The following is a 24,229-nucleotide window of genomic DNA, read 5'->3' on the forward strand; positions in this document are numbered from 1 at the left end:
GCTCCCTCCTCCAAGGCCAGCCAGCACTCTGCTCTGATTATGGAGGGCTGCTGCATGACTGCCAACAAACTCCCAACACAGGTGCATGCTGAGGGTGTCTAACTCTGTCTGGTTTTGTTTCTTTGTGGCGGTTCAGGCGCTATGAGAGCCATAAAATCGGGACGTTCCTGCTGTGCCGCAGCGAGTCGCGGCCGTTCGAGGTGCACATCCGGCAGTGGGATTGTGGCGGCCACCGCTCCGCCACCGCCTGCAACTGTGGCGTGGCAGCACGAGAAGGGGGTGACGCCGTGGTGCTGGACACCTGCAATGGCCACTTTCAGGACAGCAGGCCCCAGCTGACCATCAAAAGCACCGAGGCACCGCCACAAGTCAAAATCCTGAAGTCTTACGGAGGCAGGAAAATAACAGTACGTGTGTGGATGGTTGAGCGCTCTTGTGGCGGTTGTGCTTTGAGAACACTTGGTTAATATTTCTGAATTATCAGTGAAGTTGCTACAAAAATATCTGAAGCCATCAGAGCACCTGCAGCCAAATGTACCCCAAAAGGAGAGGCAGGGAAGTAGCTGGTTAAAGTGTTGGTTTAACAAAGTGTAAAACCAAACAAAACAAATACCTCTGGAAATTTTGTGGAGACACAGCGGAGCTCTGATAGCACTGCTTACTCTCTTCAGCGCTCCATGTTTGCTTATGCCAGGCACTACCCAACCACATCACATAAAGCAAATTTCTTTGCAGAGCTCATGATATAAATATGCAAGGAAAGATCACAGGTAGCAGAGTAATGGAGTTTTTGAGTGGAGCAGTAAGACACTATTAGTCAAATCCACAGAGCCCCCAAAAGCTATGAAAATGGGCTGTAAATGTGCAACATTTGCTGTAACATAAAGCATTTGCCTAAACAAATATATGGCCACAACTTACTTTGCATAAGTATTGCTTATCCACACTAATAGACTGAAATCACTAGAAAAATAAGAGCAGGCTGCACCAGGGGTTTTGGTACGGGAAAGAGCTGCAAATTATGGCCAAGAAGATAATTTTATCCTAGAGTTGTATCATCAAGATTTATTGCTGCGAAATGTTTTGGATGAAGATCGGTCCACAGCAGAGCCAGAATGATGCAGGAAGTGGCTGTGCTTGGCTCTCCTTGTGATCTCACTTGGAATAGACCTCAGGAAGGCAGTAATTGAAAGTCTGTTAATTATAGAATAGAGAAAAAGCAGGAATCAAGCTGTCATTTCATTTTGCAACTGAATGCAATATAATTACTGTTTTATTACTGGGATAATCTTAGCAAGGAATCCCTATTCTCATTTACACCTGAGGTAAAACTCAGGGAAACAAATCAGGGCAGACTGGGGACACAATATGAGTCCTGCTGTGAGGTGAGTGGGAATCTAAAGGAACTGTGCAGCGGTGAACAAGATCCCTGAGCACACCACCGAGTGGGGCGCATCCCAATCCTCCCAGCACTTGTCCATCATTATCCTCATGCAGCTCAGGAATTGGCTCCCACTGGCTCCCACAACGTTCAGGGAGGATCAGAATGGGGTTGGGTCACGCAAAGTGGCAGCTTCCAGCAGGCAGCCACTAAATAACTGCAAACTCAGGGCTCAAAAAACCTTCCTTGAAGCCTCAATTAGCAGCGTTAAATCCAGGTGGGATGTGTTGCCCTGGGCAGCAGGATAGGAAAGGGTTAGAGCCCTCCAAACTCCCAAAATAAATCACACCTGGAAATATTTATGTGGACAGCGCAGAAGACTGAGCAGCTCAGGCAGTTCTGACTGCAAGGGTTTTACACACAGCCCTCTAGAAAAAGCCTGAAGTAATGGGGAACTAAAATGGGCAGAATTATAGTTTAGTGAAGCCAAACTCTGTGTAAACTCTGGATTCAAGCACAAGAACAAAAATATAAGCTTGTTACACCTTCACAGATATGAGTAGATTTGATGGGGGGGAACTTCAAAGGGACCAGAAAATCCCCACCCAAAATAAAGGAGATTATTTGGATTAATAAATTATATTTAGGCAGGGGCCACTTAAAAAAGGAAATTAATTATTTTGAAATTATGATAATGAGATGTTTGCAACTCTAATGTATTTTTAAGATTAGCTGAAAATGTTTAATTTCTGATAAAAAGTATCAATGCTACTTATCAGGATAGTATGTTCCAGCTCCCTCTCCAGGCCCAGATAATTTTCAAATAGTTTTTTTTTTTACCTGTAAAAATATAGCAAATAAAAAAAAAATCAGTTGAACAGATATTTTCTTTTTTTCTTTTCTTTTTATTATTTGGTTAGTAAGCCAATCTGGAAAATCCATTATCCACACAGTTACTTCTTGTTTTGAACTCTGCCAGGTTCTTTTTTTCCTTTTAAAGGTCAGTGTAAGCCTACCACTAGTTCTTTAATGAGAAAATTGCTTTATCCACTTTAAAACACAATAATTTTCTGGATAATCCGGCCTTGGAAAATGAAACAATTGTTCAGAAGGAAGAAATATATTTTTCAATCTTGGCAGTTTCTCTAAAAAAAGTTATTATTACAAAATTATTAATATAAAAGACACAAGAGTGGCCTTATTGTCATGGAAGTCACTTCAAAAATTAGCTAGTAACTCACCACTGGGGAAACTTCAATGGACGCAAATACTAGTTTAAGAAGAAAGCACTCATGAAGTTATATATTTATGTAATGCTATCAGATATTAATGCCATGGAATCTGAAAGCAAGCTAAATAATATCACAAACAGATATTTATAGTGTTTCTAAGTGATCTTAAATTACCTCTGCCATCGCTAACGTCCTGCTTTGAAATTTTCGTTTCTGGAAAGAGATGATTTTTATTGCATAAAAAGCTTGGTAAGAGCTTCAATTCACTGGGGCTTTTTTTTTTCTGCCTCTTCAGATCTTGTTCCCTTCTGGAGCATTTGTTCGAGCGGACCTGAGTGAGAGGGGAATGGGTGTGACAGTGAGGACACCGGGCAGGGACTTCAACAGCACGCGGGGCTTGTGCGGCCTCTTTGACGGGATGGCTCACAACGACCTCAACAACGTGCCAGAGGAAGACTTCATAGAGGAGTGGAGGTACACAGCCACAGAGATCCCACCCAGGAGATGCTCTTAGCACAGTTCCAAATGGCCTTGATGGGTTTATTTCATTACAGACTCCCCTAATGGCCTGACAGAAAGATCTCCTTAACCTAAGGGAGAAGCCTGAAGACCCATCTCCATCCCAGCAGCACAGGGGTTTAATTTTCAGCACAAAACACATCAGCAGTTACCAAGAGAGAAGTTTTATATTCACAAGTGATGTCATGTTAACAGCTGTGTTAAGATCCCTCTCAGCTGTTAAAAAAAAATGCAGTTCTCACCCGCACTTGAAAATGTAGGTAGCTGACAATAGGGATTAATTAAGGGTTTAGTGTATCTCTTGTTCTTTTATTCCTGAGCGCTAATTATAATATGTGAGTATAGATTAAATGTTACATTCTGACAAAGTCTGGTAATATACATACCATGCTAAAACCTAATATCAACTCGACTAATGATGACAGTGAGCTCTGAAAACTTGCACTTTCTGGGACAGATGGTCTGGAAACACAGCCAGGAGTCTGACTCTGACATCTCCCTGTCACAGTCCCTGTCCCTATCCTTGCTCCTGTCTCCCTAGCCCACATTTTAATTTTTGTTGCTGCACTTCAAACACGCCTAGTAGGTGTTCCTAAAACCAAAATGAGATTGCCTGTGTAGCCTGGTTTGTGAAGTAAGGAAAAAGAAGGCAAAATACTAACATAGCACTTAATCTGTACATGGGACCTCAGCTCAATCCTTTAGGAACAATGAATTTTTAGACTTCTTACACTTCAGAAAATAAACAAGCACCTCTGTCATATTCTGGTTCTATTCAGTGGGCCTAAGTAATGGCTATTTAATGTCTATTTTGGCCTGTCATTACAAATGCCACTATTTTGAATTCAACAGCCATCATCAACATCCCAATAATGTGGTAATCAGTCAGAGATTGCTTCTGGGAAGGCAGAAGGAGAAATAGCTTGGTGCAAGAACCAACCAAAAACTCACTGCCCCAAAAAAGGGCTAAAAGGTTCTTAGGAGAACTTGCCCAAAGCAATTTTGTTGAAAAAGCTGAAGCCAAAGCACAGTGCAAAGGAATTTAGTTATGAAACCCTGAGGAGTTTTCTAGGGCTGTGTGATGGAGATCCTTCAGGGAAGGCAGAAGCTCCTGCTAAGTGAGAAGGGCAGGAGGGGTGGTGAGTTTCATCTTGCAGTACTCCCAGGGATGGATTCTCAAGGACCCCTCAGAACCTGTATAAAAAACCAAGCCAACAGAGAAACTGAGGTCACCTCCAGAGGAGACTGGATCATTGTCTGATCTGCTCACTGAGAAACGGCCCAGTAAAAAACAAAAGCTAGAGGGTGACTTTTCTGCTGCTGTTTTAAATTTCATTTAAAATAACCCTGAAAGCGTGCTAGGTTTTCTTCAGCACCTGAAGCCATCTGAGTGCCCACCATCTGGCAGTTCAGAGCTTTCCCTGGCTCCCACCTCTCTCAAGCAGATGCAGGGCCCTGCATGCACAGATCAGTTTTACACACCAGCTTTCCAACACAACTTTTAAACAATAAAACAACATCAGAGCTTCCCAGACACTAAATAACAACCAGAGAAGAGATGAATTTTAAAACATGTGATTTAAGTAGGCAAAATAAAATTTTCAGATATTTAAAAATATACCAACAAGCCAGCAGAAATGCTGTTAAACTCTGGACACTTTATAATAGCATCCAACTCAGTCAGAAAAACTTTTCTTTAGTTCTTCCTGGATTATAGTGTGGCTCAGAGGAATGATAGTCTGGTCATCTCATGCAGGGGACATTTGAGCTCACTGAGGAACAGCTCTATGTGCATGGCTGTGAGGAAGGAGGGGGTTTTCCTTCTTTCCACACCACACACCCCTGTTCTGTGGACAGGGGCTGAGCAAAAGAAGGTAATTGGTTTCATGTAGGATTAACAGAGGATTTTGTTTCACTAAAACATCAAAGCAAAAGAGTTTCATTTTAGTGAAATTTTCATTGGTGCGTTAAGTTTCTGTCCTGATTCTGACCAGTTTATATGGTTGATTTTTTTTTTAAATTATTAAATAAATAATATTTACAATAGCTTCCAGTTTATGTAGTATTATATCAAAGGAGGATCTTCTTCTGCTGCCTTAGTTAGATTGAAATTTACTTGATGCTGAGTCAGGGAAGCTTCAGGGGCAAATAACCCCTCTTTTAGAACCAGAGGAATGGAGCGTGAAGGACACTCATTCAGACACTAAAATGTTTTGTCCAAAGGACAAGTCTCTCAATCATCAAAAACGTTTTATTTTCCTAGACTATAGGGAAGTGCAGAACAGCTTGTGCATTTCCATGAGCATGAAAACCACCCTTTTGTCCCATACTGTCTCCTGCTGAGCCCACACTTTGGGCAAAACAGTTCCATAAATGTTTGTGCTCATGTTTCAGGAGGAGAAATAGGTTTGTTTTGCCAGTGTCACCGAGATGTCCTATTTAAAAGTTATGATTGTGTCAATGATCAAAATGGTAATATCAGATATGCCATTTAAAATGTATTTCTAACAAATTGGATAAAGGCAATTACAGTTTCCAACAACAGTATCTAGTGTTTGGCTCCAATATGTTGGCAAATGCTTTCCCTTTCCTGAAACCCCAACGTTCTGGCTGCAAGACAAAATTAATGCCAAAATGATTTTAATTTTTGGTGCTCTTTCAAATTTGTCTGGTAATGACATGCTGCAAAATATTGGGACAAGAAACATATCCTTTCCTATGAAGCTCTAGGATTCCCCTTGTGCTGCACAAATAAGATCAATAAGAGATATGAGATTTCTGAAGAAACTTGAATCGTGGCTGTTGATTCAAACTGAAATCTCTAGAAGTTCATCCATCATTAAAGACTAAATCTAAATTTAAAAGGGGGAAGAGAATCATCTCAGCTTATATGATAGCCTAGCCCTAAGATCAATAGAGAACTGCTTTGTGTTGAAAAAAAAATCAAAGAAAACTCTAGTAGAAGGAAAGAATGAAATGAAATATGAAAAAAAAAAAGTAGGGGAAGACATTTAAAAGAAAAAAGATAGCAATATATATATATATTAGAGGACAGATCAGGCACACAGATAAAGATGATTTTCATAATATAGGATTTGAAACAAACACAATTTTTTTTGTCATTCTCCAAGAGTTAGCTGTGTCACCCAGGGACAAATCCAAGGCCTTATTTCATGTATAATACACAAAGGGTAACCTGCACCTCAGAGAAAGTGCTGCAAAGAGAAGTCAAGCAACTGGGCAATGCTCCAGCAAACCACTTAAACATCTGGTATAAAAACTCTCCATGAAGTGCTAGAAAATACACAGGACAACTCAAGAAGGGCAGTGCAAAAGTGACTAAAGAAAACAGGTTAAACTTAAGTGTTTTCTCAAGTACTTTTGTAGATTGGGAATTTATGCTTACCCTACCCTCAATGAAAGTTTCCTTTCATGATAGACTAATTTGTTGAAAATTTTCTCCTTCTAATCCTTTCCTATTTTTAAATCAGAATTCCTCCAGGGAAGAGTTTATTTGACAAGACTCCAGCACCCTCTGAGAGGAAGCAAAGGAAAAGTTTCTGCAGATGCCAGAAGGGGAGCACCAAGCCTGTGCCCGTGGCAAACACAAAAAATGCCTTTCAGACTCCTTCCCCTGAGCCCTCCGATTTCCATCATGACCACGTGGACCACAGCTTTGCAATCCCATACCTGGATGTTACATCCGAGTTTGTCACTCACACAGAAGCAGAGTCAGCTTTGAGAAAAGATGCGAAACCACCAACCAAAGCTTTCGGTCAAAGATATTTTTCTAGATCAGTACAAAAGCGAAGAAGCCCTGAGGTCCCACTAAAGCCCCTCCCACACAATGTTTCCATGAATACCAACAGCTCCATTGACTCTACCAAACCAACGGGAGACCTAAGGAAAGCAAAAAGGCAAGACAAGTATTATAAATACCCATCCTTTCACCCACTGCATGGCCCAGCCCAGAGACACTCGGAGAACTTTGCATATTTTTTCCCCGAGGACTACTTTGAAGGGGTTCGGATGAAATTTCCACTGTCATGGCCCACTCCCAATGGCCTGACAGCCACCAAAGCTCAGGAGATTTGCCACCAAACTCTTGCAAATTCCACCATTGGCTTGGCGTGTAAAGGCCTCCTGGCAAAACACCTGGATGAGGCAATCGCTATTTGCCTGTTGGACCTGCAGCTCAAAGATGACGTGGCTTGGGTGAGGGCACTGATCGCCCTTCTGGAAAATGAGTGTGAAAGGAGAGTGCTGGGGAGCAGGAAGGGAGAGTTCCCTGTTGGAAACCAGCCATCTGCTAGTTTCTCCTGGGAGGAGATCCTCGCTGCTCTCCAGTGCCCCGCGCTCTGCAGCGGCCGCGGACGCTGCACGGAGCTGGGCTGCCAGTGCCTTGCAGGCCACGGCTCCCACGACTGCAGCACTGCCAAAAGTGAGTAAAGCCCTCTTTCCATATTGGCATTATTAGGCAGAACATCTGCACGGAGTTGTTTGCTCTTCCAGCAGCACTACCAGTAAGGTATTTGATGAATTAGTAATCAGGTTTTGACCTTGAAGAGCCAATCAAAATGTCTGGTTGGCTGGTCCTTCAAATTTTTTGCCTCAGTAACTTTTTAAAAATGGATTTTACAAGCCCCTTAGCAAATTGGTTTTGCAGAAGTGATTTTCTTTACGTCTGATCTATCACTGGCATGCTGACAAGCAGGCTTCTCACAAAAAAGAGGAGCGTCCTGCTCACCTTGTGGTCAATATTCATGTAAACAGTGTAGAGATATGTCTTTCTACTCTTTTTTCCTGGTCAAGAGAAAATAAAATTTGAACCTTAATTTCAAACACTATACTAGTAACAAAACAAAATTAAAAGTGACAAAATGAACAAGTAACCCTGCCAAAGCCATCAAATGGGGTCAGTCTAGGGTCAGCCACCATGGCTTAGCTGAGACAGCCAGCCCCAGGTGCCCAGTGGCACAGCAGACACCCCAATGCATTTATTATCAGGGATGGGATCACTCATACTCTTCACATTAAACATGACTTCAGTGCATGGGTTTAAAGCAGTTAAAATATATCCTGATATCCTTTTTTTTTTTTTTCTGCTAATGACAGGCTAAAATTTGCAGAATAACTTCCCAAATGTGGAAGAATTAATTCTCTTTCACACAGAGAATAACTGACACCAGGGACTGAAAAGTGAGTTGAGCAATTTTGAAGCAATTGCCCAACATACAATTCAATGTTTAACTTCTTTCTCTGTGATAAAGAGGGGTTAGGGGTCTTGCTTAGGCCAAATTTTAAAATTTTATTTTGCTATGGCTGAAATCTCTCAGATTAGAGGAAAATAACTTCAATATGACCTTTCAAGTAAAAGCTAATGGCACCTTGTCTCCTTGCTGTGACATCAAATATAAACAAGGACAGAGAACAGAGCTCAGCCTGGGATTGCACAGGGAGGTGAGAACTGGGAAACAAACACACATCAAAACACCCCCAGGTCATCTCCTTCCTCTGCCCTGACTGCTTTGTCTGTCTCTTGCTGCCTTTGCCTTGTACATTTTCAATGTTCAGCTGCACAGGGTGCTGGGCCATCTTGTCAAGACAATGCTTTTTCCTGACTTAGAGAAAAATTGAGAATTAAAAAAAACAGAAAGATTAAAACCAAAGTAACAAGTGGCATGCCTAACTTTCAGAATATTCTCCCTTGTCTTTGGTATAAATGCAGAGAAGTTTGGAGAAAACGTCACACAATTAATTCATTTCAGCATTAACTATGGAGAGGAAAAAGTGCTGCCACTGCCTAGAGTGAATTAGTGGAATGAGTTGCAATGAGGTCCATTATTAAGGACTATTTATGAATTCATTTATTAGTGATTTAGAATATTTTTATATATATGCAAAAATTGAGAAGCTGTTTTATACATACATACATATATATATGTATATATATATATAATTATCTGATCTTCTGAATGAAATATAAAGCAGATCTATACATACAGCCTGAGGTCAGATCCCCAACAAGGAGAAATAAAATCTTAGTTCTGGCATGCCAATCACCCTGACATTTTAATACTAAGAAAAGGTCATCTAGATAATTTGGTACAGTCAATCAAGACAAGCCTCCATGGGAGCTTCATCTTTAGCTGTTCTTGATTTTTGAATTTCATTCAAAATATATTTAAGGTTATTTGCTTGTTTTCACATTTCACATGCAGAAATGTTCTACACAGCATGAAATAATTCAGATTGGAAAGGATCTGGGAGATCAGGGACTCCAAATCTTAACCCAGCACTGCCATCTTCACCACTAAACCATGTCCCCAAGTGTCACATCTGAGGTGGTTTTTTGTGCACTTACAGACATGGTGACTCCACCCTCCACTTCCCTGGGCTGCCTGTTCCAGTGCCTGACCACCTTTCCAGTGAATATATTTTCCCTAATATCCAATTTAAACATCTCTTGGTGATGACAGCAACAAGATCCTCTCGTCCTATTGCTTTTTACTTGAGAGAAGAGACCATTCCCCACTTTGTACAGCCTCCTTTCAGACAGTGCAGAGAGCAATAAAATGCCCCCTGAGCCTCCTGTTCTCCAGGCTAAACACCCCCAGGGCTGTCTCCCTACAGCTCCCAAGGTACATATGTGATGGTACAATGATATCCTCTTTCCAGAAAAAAGCCCAGCAGCACCACACAGCAATAACCAGCCTCTCAAATGTCACTTCAAAGGAGGTGCTCAGAACCAAGGTCCTGCTGATGTCACTAAAGCCTGGCTTTCACACCAGAACAGGTTATTAGAGATGAAGATTAAGATCAGTCTCAGAAATAAAGCTGTGTGCTCCAACCAGAGCAGCTTGAGCCCCATCCCTGGGAGCTCAGGAGTCCTGGCCAGGCTGGCAGAGCCCAGGAAATCAGCACAGGCAGGATAAGCCCCTGGGCTTTGTGACTAACGAACAGAGGTTCTGTACGAAGGGAAAGAAAGGAGGAGAAATTTAGAATTGAATTAAGTTCCTGCAAGACATATAAAAATGCTGTCTCTTTCACTTTCTTTTCAAAAAGTCAGGACAGAAGAAACAGGAGAATAAGTGTTGATCTCGGAAATGCTGAGTTTTAAGCGCTATTGCTAGGGAAAAGTTATTTTCCAGGAGAAGCTACATGAGTAATGAAGGAGAAGGCAACTCCTTTTGCTGGCTATATATTCTCCCATCAGTTCCAAAACAAATCTCTGTCTAATTTTCTCAGGCTGGAATTATAGATGTGAATTAAAACTCCCCCAAGATCAAGGAGGCTATCAACATAATTCAAACATATTTCCCAAGGTCACCCAACCTCAGCTGCACTGCCAATACAGAACAATATATTCTGCCACTGGTTTTGGCCAGCAAACACACGCAAAAAGATGGTCCTGTAGTATTTTTAGGAATCAAAATACAGGCCATGATATATTTGAGGTGATTTTAAATGAAAACAGAAATAAGGAGAGAAGATGTGAAGTATGGTTTGCAGACAAGTTCACTCTGCTCTGCCTGACTCCAACAGGAGCAGTCCAGGTGGCCAGAGCTATAATTATCCTCACATGAAAATCGCTATTTGGAGTTGAAAGGCACCTCTGAAATTTGGCAGCACTCCAGAAGCTTAGAATTTCTTAATGTTGCTTAACATTTCATAACCCCCACCCCCCCCCCAACACCTGTATAAGGTGCTTAAAATGTCATTACCACCTGTAATTAAAGGCAGAATCCAATTACCAGCAGATAGCAAATCAGGTTGGTGCTTACCATTTGTATATATTGACCATGTTGCTTATTAAAAATATCAGGACTAGTAAAGCACACATAGAGTAATGTAATATGCAGATTGTATGAAGCTCTAAAGAGCAATTACAAGATAAAAGGTAATGAGGAGTAATAACGACAAATTAGTTTCAGTGAAGTAATGACACTTGAAGTTTAAATTTCTATGTGGAAAGTTCTGGGGAGAAAAAAAAAAAATTAACCAGCAAAGAAATCAAAGCAAGCAAAAAATGATGCTGAGAAGGTGAGAAGGGAATGTTCACCTAACACACTTCCAGAGATCCCATTTTCATATCAATACATTTCAGTGCTGTTCTTAAGAGGGGCTGTGAACCCAACTGCATTTTCAGAGCTGTGAACCACAACCACACAGGTCCCCCAGACCCATCTGCTACACCCTGTTATTTTTAGAGTGGTTATACAGACCTTTCTGAATTCAGCAGTCTGCTTTGGGTCCTGTTCATGTGCTGTAATTAAATAATATTAATTAAAGCACACAATATTTTTTTAATTTTCTCTATAATGAGCAAAAGTATGAGGTGAGCTATTATAGTTCCTCTGGCTGGGTCTTCCAATGGAAAATGCCTCTCCGACTTGGAAGAATAAGCTCAGAGTTTTGATCAGACCAGGAATGTAAAGTCAGGTACATATTATAGAAATCTCACCATTTATGTAATTGTGATTTACTTTTAAGCTTCTTTCTCATTTTTAAAGACAAAGCATGAGGAATACATTGAAAGAAAATACATAAATTTTTCAGGATGCCCAGGTGAAAGGGGACAGAGTATTTCAGTTGTCTACATCAAATTCCAATCTGTTTTGGAGATTGGAGCCTTTGTATGGGAGCATACTGGCTGAAGTAAATACTTTTCTCCCACTTGAATCAATTCAATGATCTTAAAATTCCAGATCATAATGATTATGTAAGGGCTGTTAGGAAGTCAAGTAAATTAATACTTTTTGGTATTTTCAATGTGTGTTTTGCTGATAAGATGCAGAGGGAGCCATCAGGGTGTGTTGGCACAATAGATGCTGTCCTTGCATAAATTAAAGTAAATAAATTAAAATATTATGCAAAGTAAAAAATGCATCTTAGACTTTTCAAAGAAAATATAATCCATTTCCTAAATCCCCAGGATATCTACAATGAAAAATATTGCTCGCTGTGTGTAAGGTTGGGGTTCTCTGTGGCTGGGATCAGCTTGTGGTGACCAGACCCTCAAGGGAGAATTCCATTTAATAGCATCACAAGGGCCCCCGAAACAGAGTTACCAGAAACTGTGACCCTTTCCACAGGAACTGACCATTTTTTTTCAAATAATTTGGGCTAGTAAACAAAGGAAAAGCAAGCAGGCTTTTTGCTAATATGACAAAACATGTTCTATGGCAGAGAGGATGCAATACACTTTAGCAATTCCATTGATTTTTCAAAATTGGATTTCATAAGAGGAGTCAAACGTGCTTGTGAGAACAGCAAAAACCATGCTTACTGTATTAAACTTTTCTCACCAAGCAGAGTACTATTGCTATAGAAAATGTTAAATTGCATTATCCCTTAAAAAGCCCTTCTTCTTTTCAAATAGTAAGTCATTTGGCTTAATTCTACTCTTCATTATAACAATTCCATTGACTTTGGTGGGCATAGGATTAACAAAATCACAGTTCCTGTCACTTTGATGAAGTTACACTATCAAGACAAAAATCAGGTCTCTTTTTCACAAATGTTCTTTTTGTTTTTCCCTTTTTCTCATACTAATTGTTGACTTTTACATTCTGCAATGTTGAATTTCCCTGTCCATCCAGCTGAGGGAGGTCTGAAACTCTCCACTGCCTGCAGCCTCCCCATTCCCTCTCATGTTTAAAGGTTCACTCGACAGCTGATGGGTGTGAGGCTGTGTTCCTGTACTAAAGTTTAGAAGCTGGAGCATCTGTTTCTATCAAGTACATTTTTCTTCAGCAGTGATGATCTCAAGCAGATCCCCATGTACCATTGCAGCATAAACCACACTTTAATTCACAGCTCCCCTCCCACTGGGACTGTGTTCTTTACTCTGGGCTTAAAGATATTAAAGATATATTCTTATTTCCTTTAAGCTGACATTAAAGAAGCCTCACTAAGATATCAATACTCCATAAAAGAGGTTCTATAAAGCTTGAAAATGAAAACTTTTCTTTTGAGACCTGTTATCTCCACTTACTATGAATTTTTTTTCCCTCAGCTTACCAATATTGGAAAGTAGATAAAGAATAAGTATGAAGATACATATTATGCAATTTAAGATTACATTGTGTTCAGTTAGTCAGCTTTTTTCCTAGTTAAAACAATTTATGATTTAGTACTGAAAGAAAACTGGGGAAAATATGTTTTAAATGTTAATTTGAAAACACACTTTCCTTCTCCCAGCCATCTGCAGGGGAGTGGTCCTCATCACCACTGAGGCCCTGGCACAGGACGCCCAGAAAAGCTGTGGATCTCCCATCCCTGGAAATGTTCAGGGCCAGGTTGGATGGGACCTGGAGCATCCTATATGAAGAAAATTATTCTATAGTATCTTCAGGTCTGAGTCATAAAAATTGACACAAATACATTTTTCTCAGGCTGAAAACAGAGCCAGTATTAGCAGACATAATTTAAAAAGGGATAATGATTAAATATCAAGCTTTGAGATTGCTTGTCAGAACATCAATTTTTGAACCTAGGACTTGTCAGCTTTTGAAAATAGCACTCTTGTTCTTTTAGAGGAATGAACACCAACCACAAAAGTTTTAGTAAGAACCCCAAAATTTACAAAAGAAAAACAGTTTAGAATCAAAAGAGAAGAAAAGCACAAACTTTAACTACCACAGATGCATCCTCACTGACACCCACATACTCTGCTCAGAGAAACATTTTTCTCAGTCACATCAAACATCTTTGTGGGCAATTCTCAGGAATTGGGGACTTCTTGCTAGTTTCGAAGCCTTTCTTCTTTTCATAGCAGTTTTACTTTAGTTTTTGCTGGTGCAGATGCAATAAACAAGCATCTGAAAAGGCAAACATCAATACCAACTTTAATCTAGTGTTTTAAGTCCCAGTTCTTTCCATTTGAGGCACAGACCTGGCTGAGCAGGAAGAGGACTATTAGCTTTATAGTTACAAAGTCAATAGAAAACAAATTTTAAAAATATATAAAATCTTGGTGATAAGGGACATGGAAGGTTGCATGCTCAGTGATCCATACTGTTCCCTGCAAACCGGGTCAGGGAGATCAGTCTTTTCTGCAGATTAGTTTACTTGCTTTAATGCAAAACGAATACATTGAAAACAGTCTAAAAAAACCCATGTAGCGAAAAAAAACTATTTACTATTTTCCAAAGAATATAGAAATAAATTTCTAGAAAAGTTAAAAAAATTATAGGTCTCATTCAAACTGTCCAAAGCCAGACACCCCAGAAGCACACCTACAGCTTCTTTACATCAGGCTGTTTATAGGTATGACAGGAAATTTCAACCTTAAACCTTGTTAAATCCAAAAGAAAACAAAAAGCCCTGAAAAAACAACCTCCTTCTCCAAATACTCACAATGCACATACAAGAAAAATAAGAAATTCACAACAGTTTATAAACTAGACTTAAAACTTACAAACCATTCAAAGGTCTGATTTAAGTTGACCAAAGCCAAAAAATCAGAGAAAACCTTTAAGGCCTTTACATCATATTTTATGTTGTATAAAGAGCACACAATCCACCAGATACAGAACATTCAACCAATTGTGAACAAAACCCCTAGTGTAATAACCAGATTTAATCTAATTCAGTAACTTCAAACATGGGAGAATTACTAAAACCAGCTAATTGGGCACTAGAGTGGACGTGAGGAACAAAATGACACCACAATGATCCAAATCCTTTTTGTGGCATCACTGCACTCACCCTTAGAAAGCCTCAAGAAGCTGCCAAGGGTTCTTCCCTAAAGTGGCACTGAGGGACAAAAACTGAGACCTGCTTTGGTGTGCCAGTGAGCACCATGAATGCACAACCAGATCCTTGCACAAGGTCACCTCTCCAGGCCATCTGGAAAAGAAGAAATATTCTGCATTCAACAGCACAATCCTCTTCTTTTCTATTGCTGAAGTACATTGCTAGCAAGCCTTTTAAAAATAGAAGGATTAAATAAACCTAAAATGTCACAGTGAGTTTTCTAAAGCAAAAAATAATCTACCATATTGTTGCAGCACATGGATGCTTTCAGTGTGAAATTGAGCCAGGCCATTTCTCACATGCAGGGAGCTCTTGCAAAATGTTTTTTCCCCACGCTCTCTCAGGGCTCGTTTCTGCAATCCATACTGGATACCAGAGACCCTCAAAGCAGAAAACCAGATCCACTCCATGCCAGCAAAAGGTCACAGATCTAGAGTTTGGTACTATGGAAACAAGAGTTGTTTAGGTTGGAAAAATCCCTGAGGTCTGTGAGTCCAACTGTTAATCCAGCAATACCAAGCCCAGCATTAAACCATGTCCCCAAGTGCCACATCCACACCACTTTCAGATACTCCCAGGGATGGTGACTCTGCCACTTCGCTGGAAAGCCCATTCCAGTGCTTGACCACCCTTTCAGCCCAGAAAGTTTCCATAATATCCCATCTACACCTTCCCTGCTGCAATTTGAGTCCATTTCCTCTTGACCTGTCACTTCCCACTTGGGAGAAGAGACCAACCCACACCTTGCCACAGCCTCCTTTCTGGGAGCTGTAGAGGGATGGTGCCCATGAGCCTCCTCTTCTCCAAACTAGACACCCCCAGCTACTTCAGCTGCTCTGGTCCTCTGAGACCTGGGTTTGGAAGCAGGAAAAAACACAGTTTTCCTTCAGAAGCCAGGGAGGTCACTGATGTGCCAGTGTTCTGGCAAAGAGCATATGGCTGGTAGCTTTTTCATAGGGAGGATTATCAAATGAGCTTTGGGTCATGGGTAGCACAAGTTCCAGGATAATGCATTTGATGATTGTGTCTATGATTACAAAAATAACTTTATATACAAAAGAAATACAATATTTGTGCAAACATTTGGATGGAGGCAGACTCAGACTTGCTCTGTCCAAGCTGCAGAGATAATTTGGCATCAATTTGCTCTGATACAGAACCCTCATGCCTATGGTAGCTGGAGGTCCACACCCACACCAGCAAGCTCTGGCATGGAAAATTGTTCAATCAGCTGCCTGATTCCAAGGAAGGGGCATCATGGGCCATTTACTTTCTCACTTCAGCAAAGATTTAACCCAACCCAGCACTTATGGTCTGGTTCTTGATTTGCTTTTCATGGCTTAGATTGCTAATTTATCACCCCTTTAAGAAAGGCAGGGTAGTTTCTTTCCTTTTCTTTATTCAAACAAAATTCCTGCTGGTTTCAATTTCAGGTGTGCTGCTCCAGCCCAAAGCCTCATGTGTAGTTTTCAAACATTGCAGAAGAAAGTTTATTTGTGCTGGGATACTTTTCTAATCAAATGGTAAATCCAACATGAACCATTTCTCTCTGTCAGTAAGACTTCAATAAGTGTAGATTTGCAAAATTCTTGATTTTGTGTCAACTGTCTTCATTGTACTTCTACAACTGTGCATATTATTTACATAATACACTGCAAAAAATACCTGTGAAACCATCCATGTATTTGGGGGATGGGGGGTTCAGTCTATTATTTAGCCTGTGCTCCTTGTCAGCTTTGATTCATGGAAATGATTACAGAAGGAAACCATACTGTCAGCAGTTCTGAAATTCCTGGCAATTCCTACTGGAGATGGGAGGAGAAGGAAGGGAAGGCAGGGGAGGTGTGCCTTGAGGACAAGCATTGCAAACCAAAGAGGACAGATCCTTTATTCTGTCTGGAGGCCTTTGAGATTTCCACCATCAACTCCAGACCCTTCTCTCCAATTATCTCAAGATAGCTTCATTAAAACACAAGAATTTATTTTATTTTTACTTTTTTTTCCCCCAACATTTCCTGCTGTTCACACTGTCCCAATGCAATGTTCTGCCAGGTGACAGTTCCTTTTTTTTTTTTTTTTTTGCATTTACTTGCTTTGTGTACAGACTGGGCACTGGAAATGCAATGGGATGACCATGCCTGAGCCAGTGGATGTGAACATACAGCTCCTTAAATCCTCCTCCATAACTGCGGCACCCTGTCACACATCTGAGCCCCAGGTGCCACCCTGAGCTTCAGTTTTTAATCTATTAGTAAAAGTCAAAGCACATTTTTGGCCTATGGTCCATACAGAGAAAAGAAGGAGGATGTTCTGCTTAGGATTTTGTGGTATTTTGACATTCACGCTCCCTAAACATAAATTATTAATGTTCAAATATATCATACCTTTTACAAGCACCTTCCAAGAACTGCCTGATTACCTACAGATTTCTCACCTCTCTAACTTGCCCCTCTACACACATCAGACATCCATCCCAGGTCTCCACAACCTCTGCTTTCTCTGCACTTTTGCCCTCACTCTCACCTTTGTGATGTTCCCCAGCTCTTTTTATTGCCCCCATCCTTCTTCCCTCCAGTCTTTAGCTGCACTACTTGCAGCCCTTTCACTGGGGTTTTTCAGGCTCTCCAATATTTCCTTCTGATGTCAGCAGCTCTCTGGATTTCCAACTCCCCCTCCATGAACTATACCTTGATCCCTGTTCCCAGCAAGAGCAGGGTCTGGGTGTTTGAGTGCCCAGCTGCCAACAGCAAGGAGACTTTTCCAAAGCCAGTGGAAGGGAGATTTCCTCTCCCTTTTTTGGTTGAAACTGGCTAAAATGCAACAACACTAGGCAGAGGGGAAGACAGACAGAAGCCCTCATTAAAACCAAATGCCTAAAATTCCTAAAATTCCTACACCCATTACATGTGACATTAAATATGTATATATATAAAAATAACAACCCTTATCAGTATTTATGTACTGCCTATACTGAGGTCTAAAGGCTGAACTATAGCATGAATTTCTTTAAAAAAGGGACATTGTAATTACTTTTATTTCCCATCAGATTTAAAGCTGGTAAGACACTGATGTTTGTAGTTGTTGCCAAGTAATGTTTGCATTAAGGAAAGGACTTTCCAGGATCTCATGCCCTGACAGCAAGGAGTCTGGGGCTGCACAGAGAGCTGGGAGGGGACACCAGCAGGACAGCTGACCCCCACTGACCAAAGGGATATCCCATTCCATATGGCATCACTCTCAGTACATAAACTGGGGGAAAGCTGGGCAGGGGTCACTGCTCAGGTACTGGCTGGGCATCTCTTGGCAAGTGGTGAGCAATTGCATTGTGTACAACTTGTATATATTCTAAACATTTTATCATGATTATTATCATTACTGTATTTTCTTCCTTTTTTCTCCCATTAACCTGCCCTCACACATTTTCTCACTCTGTTCCTTTTGATTGTCTCCCTGATCAGGAGGGGCAGTGAGAAGTGCCTGTGTGACATTCAGCTCCTGGTTAAACCCTGACAAGTGTGTGCAGAATGGTTTGAGAGAAATAAATACAAAATGCTGAGCTGATACTGTAAGTCACTGGGCAAAGCACTGGGGCTGGGTAATCTTTCCCTGACTCTGACACTGGACTGTGGCCATGAAGATGTAAGGAAACCCTTGGGGAAGTACAGGGCTTTAATCAACAGAGCTGAGAGTGCTTTTGTGGAGCAGGAAGGGCTGCAGGAGCACATTCCTGTGCCCTACTCCTTCCCAGGCTCTGAGATTCTGCTTCACCCACAGAAGCCTGAAAATCTGCAGTGATAATGAAAACATTAATGCAATCCAAGCTACCTCAGTACTAGTGGGGCTAACTATTAAAATCTCATGAAAAACATAATGAAGCATTTTTATTTTTTAATTTTTATGCACCAACCACAGAAGAAGGCAATTTATCAAAACCAGTCACCACATCTGACTAATAGTTTTGTACATTACAGGAATCCACCAGTAACTGATGAAAGCTGATAAGCTGTAAACGATTTCTCTTCTTGTAAATATTGCAAAGTGTCCAGCAGTGTTGGTAATACTGCTGCAATAAGATCAATTAAAAAAAAAAAATGAAAGAAAAGCTAAAAGCACTTCAGAAGTGCAGAGGGAAAAAAAAGTATTTTCTTTGTTTTTATGTTTATGTTGCTTTCCTTCCTTTTTTTTCCTCTGGAAAAACACAAGTCATGTGGCTCTGTTGTTACAGGCTGCAATCTGGTGGGATGGCAGTGTTTAAACAGCATTTTTCCTAATGACAGCCTAAATGGCAGAGCCCTAAAGGAGCAGCGAGGTGCTGGGAATGGTTATCAGCTCCACTCAGGGCATTTTACCCCTCAAATCAGAGCTGAACTAAGGTACCATTAAAATATTAGGTGTTGGAGAGCTTCTGTTCTAGCCAAGCTACAGCTCAGAGAAAACTGATGGGCAATATTGCCTTGTCAGAGCAGTGGGGATGGGGCAGGGAAGAGGAAGTTAAACAGGGATAACAACTGGGACTCCACTCTGCTGGTGAGCAACATCCCTCCCAGGGCTCCTGGTCATGCCCCTGCTATTAAGTGGTGTTCAGGAGACAAGAAGAAAATGTTCTGCTCTGTGTTACTTGTTATCAGAGTGGCTTCCCCCGACCACTAGATCTACAAATAGTATAAATGAAAAGATTCAGCCATGATCCCAACCGACTGCTATTATTGATGTCTTTTGATGACTTATTCTGAGTCTTATGCTACCCAAGAGCTGGTGCAAATACCCACCAAATTATCATTTTCCTTAATTAAAGATGTGAATCCTAACATCCAATGGACTTGCATTTTTCCTCTGTAGAAATAACCCAATATGAGAGCAATGAGCAATTGTAAAAGGTGAATACCCAAAGTACAACAGGACCCAAATGAAACTTTACCTGAGAGCCATAAAACATTTTTAAAACAGTAATGGGTGGAAGTCAGCCTTGTAAGAGGGCCAGCACAGGCTGTACTTCACTTAAGCTCTACTTAAGGCCTTAATGTAGCATTTAAGTGAAACTTAGCTGGTGCATGACCTTTGTGCTGACACAGTGCAGAGCTGAGTGCTACCATTAATGATTTAACCCTCACAAGAAAGCTTTACTTTAAGGACCCTTTTACTGCTGCCAAAACTTTAGGGGAAAAAAACAAACAAACAAAAAAAAAAAAAGCCAAAAACATAGGGCTGGCTTTCCTCCTGCTTTTTAACACTCCAGGGATCCTGGTGGCACGGTCATTTCTTGTCCCATGTTTCTCTATGCTGTGGGATGAGGCCTTGTCCTCTCAGCTGTTCTCCCATCCTGTTGCCTGGGTCAGGGATGTATTACCCCTCTCACCTGGCTCAGCAGATGCATTGCCATTGGATACTTAGGTCAACAGAAGTTTTAGCCCTGGAGACCTCTTAACACGAAGCTTCAAAGAATCAATTCAGGAGCCCTGACACTCATGACACATCTTTCAGCACTGGGTGCACAGGACAATATTTAATGGAGGTCTGCTGCTTCCCCTTCTGACAACTGCTGTTTCTCTGTTCAAGAGAAACCCACAGGGAGGCAAGGAAGGCCCTAAGGAAAAGTATTAAACTACAACAACCAGGAACAGCTACAACAAAATCTCTGCTGAAGCAGAACGGAACAGCGTGTGAGTGCTGCTCTCTAAAGCTCTGTGTCCATCTCACCCTGCAGAGCAAGCTTTGGCAATCACAGCCTTGGAGAACGGGGGCCTCTGCGACGTGCGAGCCTCGGAGTGCAGCAGGATCCGGGTGTTTGGCCTCGGCTTCAAAGACACTCCCAGCCTGCACTGCCAGCTCACCAGGCTAATCGTAAGCTGCCTCCTGTTGGCCCCTAAAATATGGATGATACAGTCCAATGTTGACATGTTTATATAGAAGTCTTTTGCTCTGATCTGTGCTATCTTCCCTCATTGCTTCATCAGGTTACAAGTACCTTCCAAGCCCACTGCCAATGTGTTTGCTACAAGTGAGGGGAGCTGAAGAGGCTCAGACCTTTCCAGGACTGGTTCCCTGGAAATGCACAGCTATGAGTTCTTGCTCATTATCTCTGTGGAGTTTTGTTTGACTCCTGTTTTGTTCAGCTGCTCTGTAGTCCATTGAAGCCTGAAATCACAATATTATTTCTCATTTTGTACATCTGGAATCACTACACTTGGTTGTTTTTCTAAACGTATTTAAATGCTAAGTTTTGTGGTTGAATATAGGGTTTCCTCACCCCAGTTAGAGAGGATCTTATTTGAATTTTCTTAGTCATACTTCAACACTAAATCAGAGGTTTTGATGAGCATCAAACCCATCTCTTATGCAAGCACTGTAATTTTATCATAAACAACTATACACAGGCAATGCTGCAACTGAGTTATTTGGTGGATCAGCATCCTCAGATATGAAATGTTTGATTAAACTCATAAATCCACCTCAGAACAGACACTCAGCCTGACTCCCAGTCGGTGCTGGCATGCTCACAAGGCACAGCTGAGATTTGCTGTGCCCCCTTAGGGCTCCACAGGCTCTTTCCAAGTTGGAATGTTTGGTGCAGCTGATCTGGAGGAGTAGCTGACATGACCTTCAAGGAGCCACGAGCCAGCTGCTGAGCTCCAGCAGGAAACACAACGTTACTCAGTTACATCACCCCATCTCATTCCAGCTGCTCCTCCCAAGTGCAGACCACAGCGCTTCCTAAATCAATAGACCACCTGCATTCCTAGCTAAGCATGGCTTCCCCTTTACTGTAGCTATAGTAACAGCATGTTTCCTTTTAAATAAACCACCTAGGAATGCCTCATATTATTGATTAGAAATATAAACATACACTGACAACTGCAATCTCTTTATGAGCCTTCATTTTCTGCACTCTCCCTCTGCTTTACTGTAGCATCTCAATGGTGAATGGATATCAGGAGAAGAAGAAAGCACAAAAGCAGATTTCCTGAGCTCTGAGGCTGTTGACTGCCAGATCCCACTCCTGAACATCACAGAGGCTGTGCACTTCGTGGCCGGTGACGAACCGTTCGCAAGATGGCAAGTGAAAGTAGGAATTTTATTATGCTTCTTAGAAACGTTTTAGAAAGGGAAAATCAGTTGTCATGGTAAATTAAAATGCAAAGCACAGTTCTCTTCCTTTCAGAAATGAAAATGCCTGTAGAAATACTCACACTAATGTCATGTAGAGAAAAAAAAACCACCCCACCAACCAAAACAATGAGCTAAACCCAGGTGTCTCTGTAGCCAATCCTAAAGGGCAAATTACAACCACTTCTAGAGGTAATCACCTGAAATTGATGCAGTTGTGCTAATCAGTTGTTAATCATTAGTATTCCATTTCTGAAAACCCCATCTCAAAGTCCTGATTAGGCAGCAAGTGTCAGAGAGCTTTGACTCCCTGCGTGCCCGGGCTGGCTCCTGGGCAGGCTTGAGCTGGGATGTCACGGTCACAGTCGTGGTCTGAATCGCTGCAGGAAGAAGCACATGCAGTATCTGCTTCTTCTGGGTTTTCTGCTGCAGTTTTAGCCTTTTTTTTTTTCCACAAAATGGTACCTATTTTTCTAAATATGCCCCGGAAACCAGTGCCTTCCTGACCCTGCGTGCCTGCTGCCCTTGGACTCACTCTAGGCCTGGATGGTTATTTTCTGCAGATCAGTTGTTTTCTACAAAACTGAGATTTTTTTAAAGGCTCTGAAGCTGAGAAGAATATATTGCCATTGTAGGGAGACTGCAGATGTGCTCTGAAAATTGCAGCATGCAAAATGAAACATGTAAAACACTCCCCTCACCCCTGCCTGTCCTGCACCGTGCAGCTGCCTGCACCCAGCTGGGCACACGTGCTGCCACATGGCCTGGGGGAAACAGAAAGATGTTTGGCAGGGCACATCTTCTAGTAAGTCATGTAAATAAAAAAAAAATAAGGATTTGGGAGTTTAGGACATAAGGGTAAAACCCTGTGGGTGCAGAGCCTGACTGTTTGCTGCTGGGGTGGACCTTGGACCTTCCTTGTGTCAAACAACAGGGCTGAACCAGGAGGGAAGGTGCCCAGGGCTCCAAAATAGCACCAAAATTGCTCCAAAAAGGTATTGGACTCAGCCAGCTGTGAGATAAAATGCTCTCATGGTAGAAGGACCTGAGAGGGAGACACCTTGGGTGTTCCTAGCCCAAGAGGACAGCTAAAATCCTGGTGTGGACACAGGAAGTTTCTCCAGTGTTCCAGGACATCGTCCTCACAGCACAGGTCTATTGCAATTCTGATTGTGTTCAAGTGCTTCCTTTCAGCCCTGAGGAGGTCTGTACAGTTTTTCTAATTCTTTCCCTTCAAAAACAGCTACAAAAACTCTTTCCATGCACTAAAGCTCCAGAAAACCTCTGCACCTGCAAGCTTTGTGCCCTTTCCCTCTCCTTCAAACCCTGCAGAGGAGCCAGGCTGAAGGCTACACAGCTCAATTAAATCATCTCAGTCCACACGTGAATCTGGAGCTCCTGTGGATCTTTAGATGAACAAATTGGGAAGGCAGAGCCTAGTGCTCAGTTTCAAAGGCAGCTGGCCTTACATAGCAGCACAGAGAACAAAATCATGGAGCTTTTCAAGATAAAAAATTACTCTCAATTAATTCCACAGGTGTTCAAAAATTCATGTTCCAGAAAATTCCTCTTAAGACTTATTGCAGCTCATAAGACTTATTGATGATCTGGGTTATGTATCTATGTATCTGCTTTTCAAAACGTAGCTGAAGGATTTTTCAGAACCAAAAGTCAACACAATTTTTCTGGAAATGTCACTGTTCAATATTTTCAGAATCTCTCCCCCTTCCCAAATCAAAGTTCAAAGGAATCAGAAAAAATTCATACCAGCTTTTTTCACTACCAGCACTGGGGGAGCAGCAGCTCTTCTCAGTGCTCTTTCATTTAATCTCCTGTTGTATTCATGTTTCAGATTTTGCCCATTGTTCCCGTGACATGCTGCTGAACACAGATAAGAAAGTACATGTGGCTACACCAGAGTGTTTGGCATAATTAATTGAGATATCAAAATACAAACCCATGCTTGGGCAGCAGATGACTTGAGCTGTCCAGGCAGATGCCTGGGTGAAGAGGTGAAAGAGCTTGGCAGGCACTTATCTAATTTGGGAAGCAGCTCTCATCCTTTTCATTAAGTTGCTGGTGTTGTATTCGTCTAGAATGGAAAAAAAATCACGAAAAGAATTCAGTGAGGCAAAAACTGAATTTGAATTCAGCATAGTTTTACACCTTTCAATGTATTTTTTGAAACTTTTTTAGAAACTTTTTTTTAGAAAATTTTTTTTTAGAATTTTTT

The 24,229-nt window shown here is 41.4% G+C and overlaps 1 protein-coding gene across 1 annotated transcript in view; it reads left to right on the forward strand.

The window, feature by feature from the left end:
• The window catches only part of LOC119703311 (von Willebrand factor D and EGF domain-containing protein-like), a 168,753-nt gene that overhangs the window by 72,655 nt on the left and 71,869 nt on the right, over positions 1 to 24,229 (forward strand). Inside the window, exons 9-13 of the mRNA XM_038142997.1 lie at positions 137 to 407; positions 2,909 to 3,087; positions 6,624 to 7,573; positions 20,597 to 20,733; positions 21,800 to 21,955. Coding sequence (XP_037998925.1) covers positions 137 to 407; positions 2,909 to 3,087; positions 6,624 to 7,573; positions 20,597 to 20,733; positions 21,800 to 21,955 — 1,693 coding nt within the window. The remainder of the gene's footprint in view (positions 1 to 136; positions 408 to 2,908; positions 3,088 to 6,623; positions 7,574 to 20,596; positions 20,734 to 21,799; positions 21,956 to 24,229) is intronic.

This window comes from Motacilla alba, chromosome 7, assembly GCF_015832195.1.
Source record: "Motacilla alba alba isolate MOTALB_02 chromosome 7, Motacilla_alba_V1.0_pri, whole genome shotgun sequence".
Taxonomy (NCBI): domain Eukaryota; kingdom Metazoa; phylum Chordata; class Aves; order Passeriformes; family Motacillidae; genus Motacilla; species Motacilla alba.